This window comes from Branchiostoma lanceolatum, chromosome 1 (genome assembly GCF_035083965.1).
Source record: "Branchiostoma lanceolatum isolate klBraLanc5 chromosome 1, klBraLanc5.hap2, whole genome shotgun sequence".
Taxonomy (NCBI): Eukaryota; Metazoa; Chordata; class Leptocardii; order Amphioxiformes; family Branchiostomatidae; genus Branchiostoma; species Branchiostoma lanceolatum.
The window spans coordinates 5,150,184-5,162,709 of NC_089722.1; the positions used below are offsets into that span (position 1 = coordinate 5,150,184).

The 12,526-nt window shown below is 45.2% G+C and overlaps 1 protein-coding gene across 4 annotated transcripts in view; it reads left to right on the forward strand.

Annotated features, from left to right (window-relative positions):
• Positions 1 to 495: 495 nt before the first annotated feature.
• LOC136430637 (glycine receptor subunit alphaZ1-like) overlaps positions 496 to 12,526 on the forward strand; it is a 34,970-nt gene continuing 22,939 nt past the window's right edge. For 2 of the 4 annotated variants that reach the window (XM_066421416.1, XM_066421424.1), the window contains exons 1-2: positions 6,267 to 6,409; positions 6,986 to 7,065. In XM_066421416.1, the coding sequence (XP_066277513.1) occupies positions 6,288 to 6,409; positions 6,986 to 7,065 (202 nt within the window). In that variant the 5' untranslated portion in view covers positions 6,267 to 6,287. Of the gene's footprint in view, positions 1,167 to 6,266; positions 6,410 to 6,985; positions 7,066 to 7,143; positions 7,230 to 12,526 lie in introns of those variants that run through there. The other 2 variants (XM_066421441.1, XM_066421432.1) reach the window with 2 other exon arrangements.

Consider the following 12,526-nt stretch of genomic DNA (forward strand, 5'->3'; position numbering starts at 1 on the left):
CGATATAGTAGATCTATCTATTATGCAAACCATTATCACGTTAAGTAAAGTGAGTTTTTGAACGGTACAAAAGAATCGAAAAAATGCGACTCCATTCCTGTAACACGTTCTGTGACGAATTTGTATGTAAATTATGATGTGAAATCTATTGAAGTGTCGATGACACAGTGTGTGTGCGAGTATAAATCATGAACATTATCGTTTTTCATTATAATGCAAGCCAAAACTCTCCTACTGATATATATTGACAATATTCTAACTTGTCTCCCAGAACATGCTTTCTAAGTGAAAGTCTATTGGGGTATCGATGATGTAACGCGTACGTCAATATGTGGATACAAGTGAAAGTGCCTGCGTGTTTTATTACGTCTTGGGGTTCCTTGAGGTTTCCGCGCCCATGCATCATCTAGGTGCTCATTGTCGATGCGGGGTGTTTTTAGGATATTTATATTCTCCCGTCACGTGACGTGGGACGAACCATTGTGTGCGGTTCGGAGGGTCCCGCCGGTACGACACTGCGGATTCCACAACCTGGATAATCCCGGCTAAATCACGACTAATCACTCCTACTCATCCTGCCCGCCCGCTCCGGGACAACCGCACACAGAAACAGACGTGACGGCAGCGGTGTTGTACGGACCCGTCTCCCCCGTGCGAGGCTCCAGCGCGTCCCCGTGCCGCACCACCCCCGTACCGCCGACCCTCGTCCCTCCTCCCGCTCTCTGTGAGGATGCAGATTGCGCGCTCCCGGCAGGGGCCAGTGGAGGGAACTCAGATATTTTCTTAAATCCCAGACCAAGATGGAGGACGGAGGAGCGGATGCTGCGGAGAGAGAGGCGATCCGGGGATGACGGCTCCGTGACCGCGGCTGGACGGAAGACTGTATGCATGTCTGCGGAGATTCGTTGGACTGTGATTTGCCACGGATAGACCTGTTTAGACCTATGAGGGGTTGAGAGAGGGACGCTGCGTAGTTTGGGGAAATCTGTGCAGAGCCTGACGGGCACGTGTAGCGGGTGAGCCGTCCTACCGGCGGCCGGGCGGACTGAGTACCGGACCGTTCCTACCAGCCTGCCGCCTCGGAGAGAAAGGACCACCATGCCGCGGGAAGTCAACGCCGCCGCCTGCCTGCTCCTCCTCCTGGCCCTGTTGCGGCTCCCCTTGGTGTGAGTACCGTGATTTCTTCCTCCACCTCCTCCTCCCATCTCAATACAATCCCGTATCGATCCCCCTACATGCAGTGGGTGGGTTGAAGATTCGGCCGCGGTCTCGGCTTTGTCCATTATCCGATGACGTCCCCGTGTTGTTGTGTTGGGTATGTGGTTAGGAATAGTGGGTGTAGATGGAGGATTGAAGCACTTGCTTCCATCAGCAGAACCACGTATGTACCTACGATTAGCCTAGACATAGATCCATCCCGCTGCAGATGTAGAAAGAGGTTAAACTATCAAACCAGCCCCGTCTCCCAATCTCCTCCAACTTCCTCTACCTTCACATGAGCATGGTCTGAACTGCAGCCCCCCCCCCCCCCCCTTCATGAATACGGCCCCCCGTAAGTTTGATATTCCCATCCGGCGGTCCCAAACGACAGTTCAGCTCAACTGTACCGTGACATATTCATCGACTTCGCCGCGATCATGACGTGAAATTCTCGTCTCTCAGCGCATCGGTGTGGAACTAACCTGCGCTGTTATCCTGTTAGTCTGTACCGCATTCATCCGTCAAAACTCTACCTCACATGCTGCGAGATGGAGTTCACTGATGGGATCTGAGATGTGCACAACTGTATTGCGTTTGCGTTTTCTTCACATGTGAGCAAATTAAGTAACATTTACCACACGTAAAAACGAGGAGTACTGCATACCACCTCATGTTGGTGTCTGTGCAAACTCCAAACATGTTTGCATCAATTGCATGTTAGAATCCAAATTCTTTTGAGTGAAAAAAAAAATAGAGAAATAATCTATGGTCTATCGGGGATTTAGCGATCGTCTGATACGGTTTAACGGCAGTAATAGACTGACAGGCCAATTCATAAAGATAATGGGCCATCACATGTCTCTCTGCAGTGATGGAGACCGATGGACACTGCACACATTAACGCCAAAAAATCAGCAAAAGCGAAAGATATTCTGTATTGTTTTGTTTTGTTCGACAAGTAGCAGACAGACTATAGCCCGCGCAGCATTGGTTCTGATTTCATCAGTAATGTGACATCAAATCGGCAGTTTTGTGTCGGTAGTTTTCCCGGAGGCATGATCCATCGATCCCCGACCCTCCAACCATCGGAGACCGGCACCGCTGGACCAATAATACTGCCATTGTTTAGCGGCCAGACTGGTTAAGATGCGCGCAGGCCGCAGTCCGATACTGCAAACCACGTCCCTTGCTCCTTACACTCCATTCCACTATGGCGGCGACCTATCTGCGAGCGCGCTGCGATTAAGTGTGACAGATCGCTCAGCAAATTCCATAGATAAAAACGTTTTTTTTTAAACGCTTTTTGTGTTTTGTTATCTTTCCAGTCATACTTTTACATTTTGCGTTATATTTTTTAAGATTAATAAGTGAATAAATAATTTGACTTTATAGTCGATGGTAACAGAAATCATTTAAGATTAAAAGAAGATCGCAGCCCTGATGAACACATACCTGAGTCCAGTACTCCGCACGGCGCTTGTTGTTCCTCAGCTTATCCCGCCCATCTCGCTCACAGACGGGGCCGGAGTTTTGCCTAACTACACGAGCCGTGATGGCGATAAGACCGCTCTGAGAGACGGAGTGAGCGGATAAATCACGGCACACAGTTACGAGCTCGTTTCCCTGGAAATTTTAATCTCGGAACTCCGGCGTCGGTTCTGTCAGCTTTATTACAAAATCTGTTTTTGTCATGTATATATAACTCAGTGTGGTTTTCATGTTTCTAACCACGGCCTCTGTGGATAGCAGTGCCCAGGTACTAAGACAGCCACCCCGGAAAGGATGGAAAAGAAAGAGAAGCAGAAATGAATGAATAAATTCCCAACGTCATACAAAGTTACGTCGGCTATGTCGACTTTAATACTTACCGAAATATAGATTAAGATGATATATATGCTACGTGTATTGTGATCAACCAAATCACCTCTGGACTTTTTATAATTCCTTTGTTTAAGTACAACATAGGCCATAGGCAGATTCGAATATACCTTTTGATGTGACAACTCTCAACAACAAAAAAAGGAAAATCATATAAAAGACTGATTTGTTATTAGAAAAGATACTTAAACACGCGACTAGCCCTACTTTGTTATAAGATGATACGACGGAATGGCTCATGTTAGCTGTTATTGATTAGTAAGTAGAATTTTAAGAATTTCTTGTTCTTGCTGTTTTTGCAGTTTGCAATTGACCGTCCGAAAGTCTCTGTACTTTTTTCGTTGCGCCATCAAACCTTCTCCATATTTCTTCTCTCATGTTTCTGAGCATCTAAACCACCCGTGAAAATTCCGTACTTTTTTCGTTGCGCCATCAAAACTTCTCCATATTTCTTCTCTCATGTTTCTGAGCATCTAAACCACCCGTGAAAATTCCGTCTCACCAGGGAGGCATCACCATACGTGATGACTTCCTGGGGAATAAATGGCTAATACCCCCATTCCCCTCGCCGCGCTCTCTCTGCGACCTGAAATTGACCAAGGTGCTCAATGAATTTCATAGATAAAGAGCGAATCTTTTTACGCTTTATATGTTTTGTTGTGTTTTCAGTCATACGTTTACATCTTGCACGATATGAATCATGAAATCAAGGGTTACACAAATCTAGCTTAGGGCCCTGTCACTCTTGTGCGTATATTCAAGTGCGCATGAGCTGCGCATTAACATTTCTTAGGTTTAAGGAAAGTTTGCGGGGAATAAGTTATTTTCTGCGCTGACCCACCGTTGTGTAGCCTAGTTATCGAATCAAGGAAATGACAACTCAATCTTGGCCAAAAACATATTAATACGCAACTCATGCGGGCTTGTATATACGCACAAGTGTAACAGGGGTTTAAGGTCGCAGCGTGGTCGCAGTGAGAGCACCGTCTAGTGGAATGGGGGCCTGATAGGGCAGCCCCGTAGATAGCTCTAGTGCTGCCGTGTTAAATGCTTATCTCGCCACCTTGACAAGATCTCCCCTTTCGAAGCCCCCTCCTTCCCTGACTTTACGTATTCCAAACGGTTAGGTTTATTTTGCACCCTTCACGCGTCGGTTAGTACCGGGAAGGTTGAAACGCTGACCACATGCGGGGGGCTCAGCAGTGGTTAGGGCCCTGTCACACTTGTGTGTATATTCAAGTCCGCATGTGTTATCTGTATTTGTATCTTTATAGCCGGTATAACCGCCATTCCGCGTTAGGGCCCTGTCACACTTGTGCGTATACTCAAGTGCAAAGGAGTTCCGCAGCAACATTTTTTGGGTTTAAGTAAATTTAGGTGGAGGAAGTTGTTTTCTACTTTGACCCACCGTTGAGCAGTCTAGTTATCAAACCAAAGAAATTACTTATTCGGCTGCAAACTTAACCTAATCCAAAATCTTGTTTATACGCAACTCATGCGGGTGTGTGTATACGCACAAGTGTGACAGGGGTTTCACATCACGGATGCCGTACACCGGCTTTAAACCCCTGTCACACTTGTGCGTATATACAAGTCCGCATGAGTTGAGCATTAACATGTTTTTGGTTTAGGTTAAGTTTGCAGCCGAAGAAGTAGTGTCTTTGGTTTGATAACTAAACTGCTCGACGGTGGGTCAAAGTAGACAACTTCCTCCCCGCAAAATTTACTTAAACCAAAAAATGTTACTGCGGAACTCACGCGCACTTGAATATACGCACAAGTGTGACACTAGAGGCTGCAATCGCTGAGCGACCGCTGAGCAACCAAAGATTTGACAAATCGCGCATCAAATTTCGTAGACAAAGAACGAATGTGTGTGAGAGTGAGTGTGAGAGTGAGTGTGTGCCTGTGCCTGTGTATGTGTGCTTGTGTTTGTATATATGCGTGTGTGTCTGTGTGTGTGAGTGTGTGTTGATGTCATTGGATTGGTGAGGTGAGGACACTATTTAGCTCACACATTTACAACTTGCAGCATACCCCACCTATGAAATCAAGGGTTACACAAATCAGATTTCGGTCGCTGTACGGTCGCTCAGCGATTGCCTAGTGGAAGGGGAGCTCATGGTTATGCATGCCTCGTACGACCAGTAAAATGGATGGTGGGTGGGCAAGGAGTGTTAACCTGTACAGGCTAGGTCAAAAGTAAGTTATCCGCTAGATTGAAAACAATAACACAATATGATATTTATTTTGGCCCTATCATAGACATCAAGAAAAACAGAAACCTACAATCGTTTTAAGGAAACGTCTAACTTACATGTTACCGATGGCACGCTGCTATTCAGTCTATCGTTTTGATAATATCTGGTTTTGTGATCACATGCTTGACTGAGCGTTCAGCTAAACTAGACGGGGATTCGTGACTGTAAAATCTTATGTCAGCCAGAACATTTTGAACTTGAAAACGTCACAGAAGATGACCTCTAAGATGTCTCCTTTGTCTTGTCATAGCTGACGAGAAGGCTTTATTGACACAACTAAGTACATTGAATTTCGTACGGTCAACTGCAAAATAGAAATACAGAATTAATAATAAGATTATGATATGTGTTGGACTTCTCTTGAGGGTTGAAGTGTAGATTTGGAATAATCAATTGTCTTGATGAAATGAACAGATTCTGATTAGACCGGAGCCGGTTCTCGACAATGGCTGAATGGTTTAGATTAATTTGCGTATTTCCGGATTTTAATTCCTGCTGGTACGGGTTGGTTCATTCTCTGCTTGGGCTACCGACCAGCTACAAATTGAATTGCGTCCGCTTGGGAATGGCCCGCTACACGCTTTCAATTACATATCGATGCCATCAGAGCACGTTAAGCGACATCTGGTCCGGCCAACCTCATTGTTTCCCACCTTCTCGGTAACTAACTCTCTCTACTTCCCTCTCCATGCGCTACTAACGTGCCGCTTTCAACCTGACTCCATCTAGGACTGTCCCAAAAACAACACAACAACAACACGGCAACAGCACTCACCCCCAACCCATCCCAACCCTTCCACCAGCCCCCCCCCCTTACAAATACTCAATAATCTATCGATGTTATTATTATAAGTGCACGAAGTGTCTGGGCGATAGGCCAGGCCTCCTGTCCAATCAATGAGGGGAGAAATGTAGAGAGGTCTGCTGGTGGCAGCATCGTGGACAGAGATGTGGCCAGCCGGACCCCGCGCCACCTCCTTCCGAGCCATGCCTCCGCCAGGCCGCCTGCTAACGCTGCTGATTCTCTTCCCTCTCTCCTACGTCTCTGGGCAGCAGGCAGGGGGGTCGGGGTAAACCATGCACCGCGGCGGGGCTTCTATAGCAACGCTGTCGAGATTCAGGTTGTCGGGTTTGCAGTTCAGGAGGAGTATTGCCCCATACGGCAGCGGGGACCCGATGGGTCGTAGGGCACACAAATTTCCTCTAGGAAAAATTTGCCGCGACCATTTGAACTGACATACTTGGCTATCTTTTTTAGCTCAGTAGTACTGTCAAAAAATCGTGTAGCAAAATTTCCCTTTTCACTTTCTTCCAAACATTCTTTACTATTAATTCTAGAATATTGTTCAACGTGAAATTTCAACGGTTTTATTTGAAATGCTTCTTGACTTCTCTCACGTGTTCTGTAACTTCCCTTTGATGTTTACGAAATCGCAGATCCTCCAGCAGATTCCGCTGTCTAACTGCTATCCTGACCGTGAACCCGACACCTCTGTACCGCCTAGTCAGTATTATATTCCTGAACCTTTGTCTCCTTTGCTCTGTGCGATTTAAACCCTACGTCCCCGGGCAGAATTCTCCCAGGATCCTCCCCGGCCCTCCTAACCGTTGCCATGATTGTCAATGTCTTCTTTTCATTTCCTCAGAAAAGCGAAGTCTCCAACCCAACTGCTGGACAGCCTTTTGTTATCTGGTTATGATGCTAGGATACGGCCAAACTTTAATGGTAAGGGATCTTCTACCGCTGCTATGCACTTATCAATCAAATATTAGGGTCTATTTTCCGTTTGTTTCCTTGCTTCAGATCAACAGCCAAGTCTCCGACCGCGTTATTGGACAAGTTACTGTCTAAAGACAATTATGATCCTAGGATACGACCAAACTTCAAAGGTAAGCCGAACGTGTCTGTGCTATGCCGTGTGGTTGTCGTTTGGTGTTGTGCTGGCGGTGGTGTTAACGTTAATATGTGTATGAAAAACAAACATCTTCGCCGTGCTTGGAGGAAACGTCGTCTCGTTGTTGTGCACTCCTCACGGAGTCTGCGCGAAGGCAGCGTCTGTTGTTTACATTGTTGTTGATGTTCCGTGGTATCAGTCGCTGTGAAACTGTTTGGCTGCGCGCATAGAGCGTTCGTCAGCGCCCCTGAACTTGAATGGCCATGATTCTAGTAAGCTAGCAGTATTCAAATGATTGGGGGGGGGGGGGATCCGTGTAGTTTGACGTAAAGACAAATCTACAGTTCGTCTTTCTGACCCTTACTGGCGTAGTTCTCTGCCTGCAAACCCTTTCGTAAAATATCAGAAACCTACAACATCAGAGCCTGAACATCTTTGGAAAGACTTCCTCGATCAACGTTAACGTGACGACTTTGATCTAATTTTGCATGTTGATTAGTACCCTAATCATAAGTACATCATTGAGGCATTCAAATACATAGTAGTCGATCGATTGGAACAATACGTTCTTTGACGTTCGTTGAAACTGTTTTGAAATGACGACTTGCATGCCGCGGTGTTTGGATTCGTTTATCTACTTACTACTGTAGAAGGATAAATATGTCCAGAAACATGAAATGCTAGGACGATGGTAATGTCAACGGACGATGGTAATGTCAACGGACGATGTAGGGAGCGACCAATTAAGATAAGCGGGACTTATTGTACAGAATTGCCTATTTTCATGAAAATTCTCAGTGCAGTAAGGTAAGGATATAGATTACTTACAGGGCTCGAAATGTATTTTGTGGAATAGGTGCACCTAAACATCTAGGTGTATCGGGAAAAATGGGTGCACAACAAAAGATAGTAAGAGTAGAATGTCAGCAAAATCTGACTAATAACCTCTTTGCCTCTCTTCAGAGCTTGGGTCTGAAATTCTACTGCTAATTTCAAAATCTAAACAAGTGGTGCAAATAAGCTGTATCGTTTTTCATGAAACTTAGAAGGTCAAGAGTATGTTGTATTTAAGTGTGCAAAATATGATAGTGCCTTTTCATATATAACCCACAAATACCTTTGTGCACCGGTGCATCAACATGGCCACAGTAAAAACGTAGGTGCAATGCTAATTTATGTACATGTAGCCTATATTTCGAGCCCTGAATAACCATAATAAGGCAAGTGACGATAGGTCGGTGCGTGGCGTTTGGCGGATTGAAGGTGTCATATTCTGCGAAAAGTGCACGATAACCCTGTACGTCGTGTCGCGGTGCGGGAGATCCGTGAGTTATGAGCTTAACCCGCTTCGTCATCGATACTGCCAACTGATTCTCCTTTATTCCGTACCCGAAATCCCCTGTGATCGGCGACATGATATAATATTAGTCACCACACCGCAATAGACGAGTGGTATAAGCAAAAATCAATAAAACCTCTGATATTATGAGCTGTTCTTGTGCCAGGAGCTCGGATTAAAAAGGGTCGCTGAAACATGACCTGAATTTCGCTATCATGGGGATGTCTCCTTGTAGGCTGCGGTATCTAACAGGTAGCAGCGGTTAGGTGGCGCCCTGGCGGGGATATTAGAGGGACGGATACGCGTCTAAATCTGCCCAAATCCGCTGAGATTTCTCCTATCTATGAATATGAGCGGCTGGGTGAATCGGTGTTCTCTGGGATATTCCCTTGTTAGATTCCCGCGTAGGAAATTTTCCAGTCGGTACGGAACAGTTGGTCAGGATCGATAACTCGGCGGGGTATGTAGCGATCAATACCGCAGAGTGATGCTGGTACAGAACGGCAGGAAACGTTACATTCTCACCAATTAGAATTAGACGAGGATAAACTGGCATTATCAATGACAGCCTGGTTCAAAACCTCTGTTGGTCTAAGACTGGTATTAAGTTATCACCAAGAGCAGAACGTCCAAATGTCTACCATTTCGCATGGAGCAGGAGGCGTCGCGTCAATCCATATAAAGCATATGAAGCGTTACATTAGACAATGGGGTTTTTAGATTAATTGCGTTCGGCCGCCAACGCAGCAGGATATTCAATCACGAGGCTGACTCCGCCCGCTCGGGACGAACCCGGCAACGCGGGCGGAGTCAAAGGTGCCAAGCGCCGAGAGAACGCGAGAAGTCCCCCGGGCCCTCCCACATCTCACGCCTTGATTAACTCATTTCTGCCGCCGTCTATCCGGGCGGCGCTGATGCGATAGGATTGATCACCTGGTTCCGTACCGCGCCAGTGTTAACGCTGTGGTGTATGTTTTGATTATGCCAGTGAAATATAATATTGTGTTAAATAATAACGGTTACCCGTCGTCATGGTTTTGTTACGATGACTAAACACCAAACCCCGCTCTAGCCGTTCACTGCCCGTTGTAACTTAATGTAAGGCTCTGTAAAAACTGCTATTTTTGGTTACCCAACCGACTCTAGCAAAAATCTGCCAGGGCTGTTTTTTGGTCGACCCCTGGCAAGGGACATCAAATTTTCAATCTGATATCTAAGTGATGAAAATATGGTACATTATCGTTTTCCAACATGTCCCCATTTCTGGTGCAATAGAAAATTGGGCTTGTACAACGTATATCCGTATATCTAAAGCATCTTCTATATTCTAGCATCTTTCGCTTGAGAAAAAAAAAAGAGAAACAAGATCTACCTATCGACCCTAGATATTCCTAACCGGAAACACAACATTTATGTTCCTAGGCCTTACTGTAACACATGGCCCACCTTCTTTACGAGCCAGAAAACATTTTATTCTCCACGTCGCTTTTCCAATTATGGAAATGGTAGCTTTCAGGTAGATCCTGGTTATGGGGCTCCTTGTCGTCGCGCGGTTGACGCTCACAATGAATTACCTTCCGTCGAGGTTAAACACCGGAGAGGTAAGAGAGCCCGGTTACTGCAGCATACAGCGACCGTTCAGCCTTCAAGTGAGTCCTTCATTTCAGCATAACTCGAGAAGTTCGCACAGCACAACTCGCCGAGAAATACATTGAAACAGAGCTGCCAAGAAGTGGTGATTTCTACAATCTCTCACGTTAAAAGAAGCAGATCTGTTAATGAACAACACAATCGTTAGTAAATCTGACTTATTGAGTTGTTTGAGTTATTTCATTTGCATCCTGATTCACTAGATTTTGTAAAGGCTCAGTTACTCAGTTCACTGAAGGGATCGGATCACAGTTAAAGGCACCCAGAGCATTTTATGGGGCGCGAAAACTGGAATATTCTAGTTGCTGTAATCTTTATGAAATTTACATCTAATGCCACTGTTAACCACATTTTCTTGCGGATTTCTTATCAAAAGTGATCGAAAGCGGAACATAGATAAGCTACATGGTGATCTTTTACTTTCACGTGCCTAGTGTAAATAGACCGGTACCATAGCCCCGCCCACCTCCGTCAAAACGTAGAAATTCAAAATCAAAACATAAAAATGCAAATATTTGACGGACATGCAGTCACTCTTTCATTGGTCCAACCGCTAAGTGTGATGGACAGTCAGGATCAGTCTATTAGGTCTTGGATTTTCTATCAGTTCTCATCACACAATGACATCTTATCTTTGTTCCTTCAATGTCGATATGTAATAGTATAGTATTATTGAAATTTACTATGTGTAGGAATTACTAGAAATTGGAATTTTTATTCAAGTTTCAAGCCTCATAGAATACTCTGGATGCCTTTAAGTTTCATTAATTAGCTGAATAGACAATTTTAAAAAATCAGTTTGATGTTAGATGGAATGCACGTCTTACTTGAACTGCGTCACTTATTTCCGTTGTTCTGATAATCATCTTTCCCATCTAAGAACTGGCCTGCGCGTTATTAGTCTTATTTCTGTGGAACCAATGGGATGTCCTCCAGGAGCAGGATGAGATCCTGTTCACCGTTCTGTGGACCATTACCGGGCAGAAGGAATGACAAGTTCCCGTCTGTGATCCCAAAAAAGCCTCGATGCTTTCAAATCAAGCAGTAAAATAGTAGAAGACTTTTTGTGCCGGAGGCCTGTCGGGGTTTCCTCGGCTGGTCTATCCACCCGTGTTCTATAACTGATGATTGCCGACGCGCTATTGCGCACTGGGAAAGAATGTAAAACATATGAGCCGTTACATTAGATAATGGAGATTTTTAGGTTGCATTCCAACACCGGCTTTTCTTTTCAGCCCTTTATACTTGCAACGACGCGCACGTATGGTAACTTTGCCTGCGGCGAAATCGGTATGCAGATGTTTTTTGCAATGACATGGAATCTGGGATTTGATAGTGATCTGTTCCTCAAGCGTAATACTTGACACTCTTTTTTCTGTGATGATATCAACTTCACTTTTCTCCCAAGCCGTGGATCTGATATTAGGTTGTAGACAGCGGAGTTGTGCACCATAATATTCGTTCAACATGGCCAGTTGGATGATTTTGCCGTTTGAAATACGAGCGTCTGGCATTGCCAAGTAAAGATCAACCAACAAAGTCACACCGGAAATTGCACTAAACTCTCGTACACGGCTGGAAATGCGACTCGATAAAACCAGCGCTCTTCAGCGAGTCCGCGGCAATCCAAGGAAGACACGGTTCTCTGCAATTACTCTAAAACTAGCTCTAGCGTAACAGGCAATTATCTCCGGTTATTCGGCGTAACTGCGCTTTAACTGATAGTGCATTATACCCAGCTGCACACCGTGTGTGTGGATGCCAGAGAAAACTGGGGAGAATGGAGCATCCTTTAATCACCTGTCGTTATGCATGTTGTCACTAGAACCGAGTCAACGCATTCTTCAAGAGATTTAACGAAGCTTGGTTGCCATCAGGTTGGGGAATTTAGACTTAAAGAGCTTTCCACTCACTAAATAAACTCAATTATAACAAGCTGAGTATGTAAAAGACATATCTGATTTCACATTATGAGTGGGTACCATGAAGTCGTTACACAAGCCCAGGCTAGGCCGGTTTGCCTAACTCATTGTTAGGGTTGTTGGAACCTTCCGTCTGGCACTGATTGCTTCTCAACTCTTCTGTTATCGGCAGTGACGGAATTCGTTCTGGAACCGTAAGCTTTTCCTTCCAATCAGAGGCTTTGTAATAAACCTTTAACTTGACGAAAATGGATCGCGGCTGTTAGAGAAGCCATTGCAGCCAACATCAGGTGGAATTGCACGCGGCAAATGGACGGCAGAATGGCCTAAGGATTGTCCATGTTTTACTGGTACTATCTAGTCAAATCACGCGAGACGTGG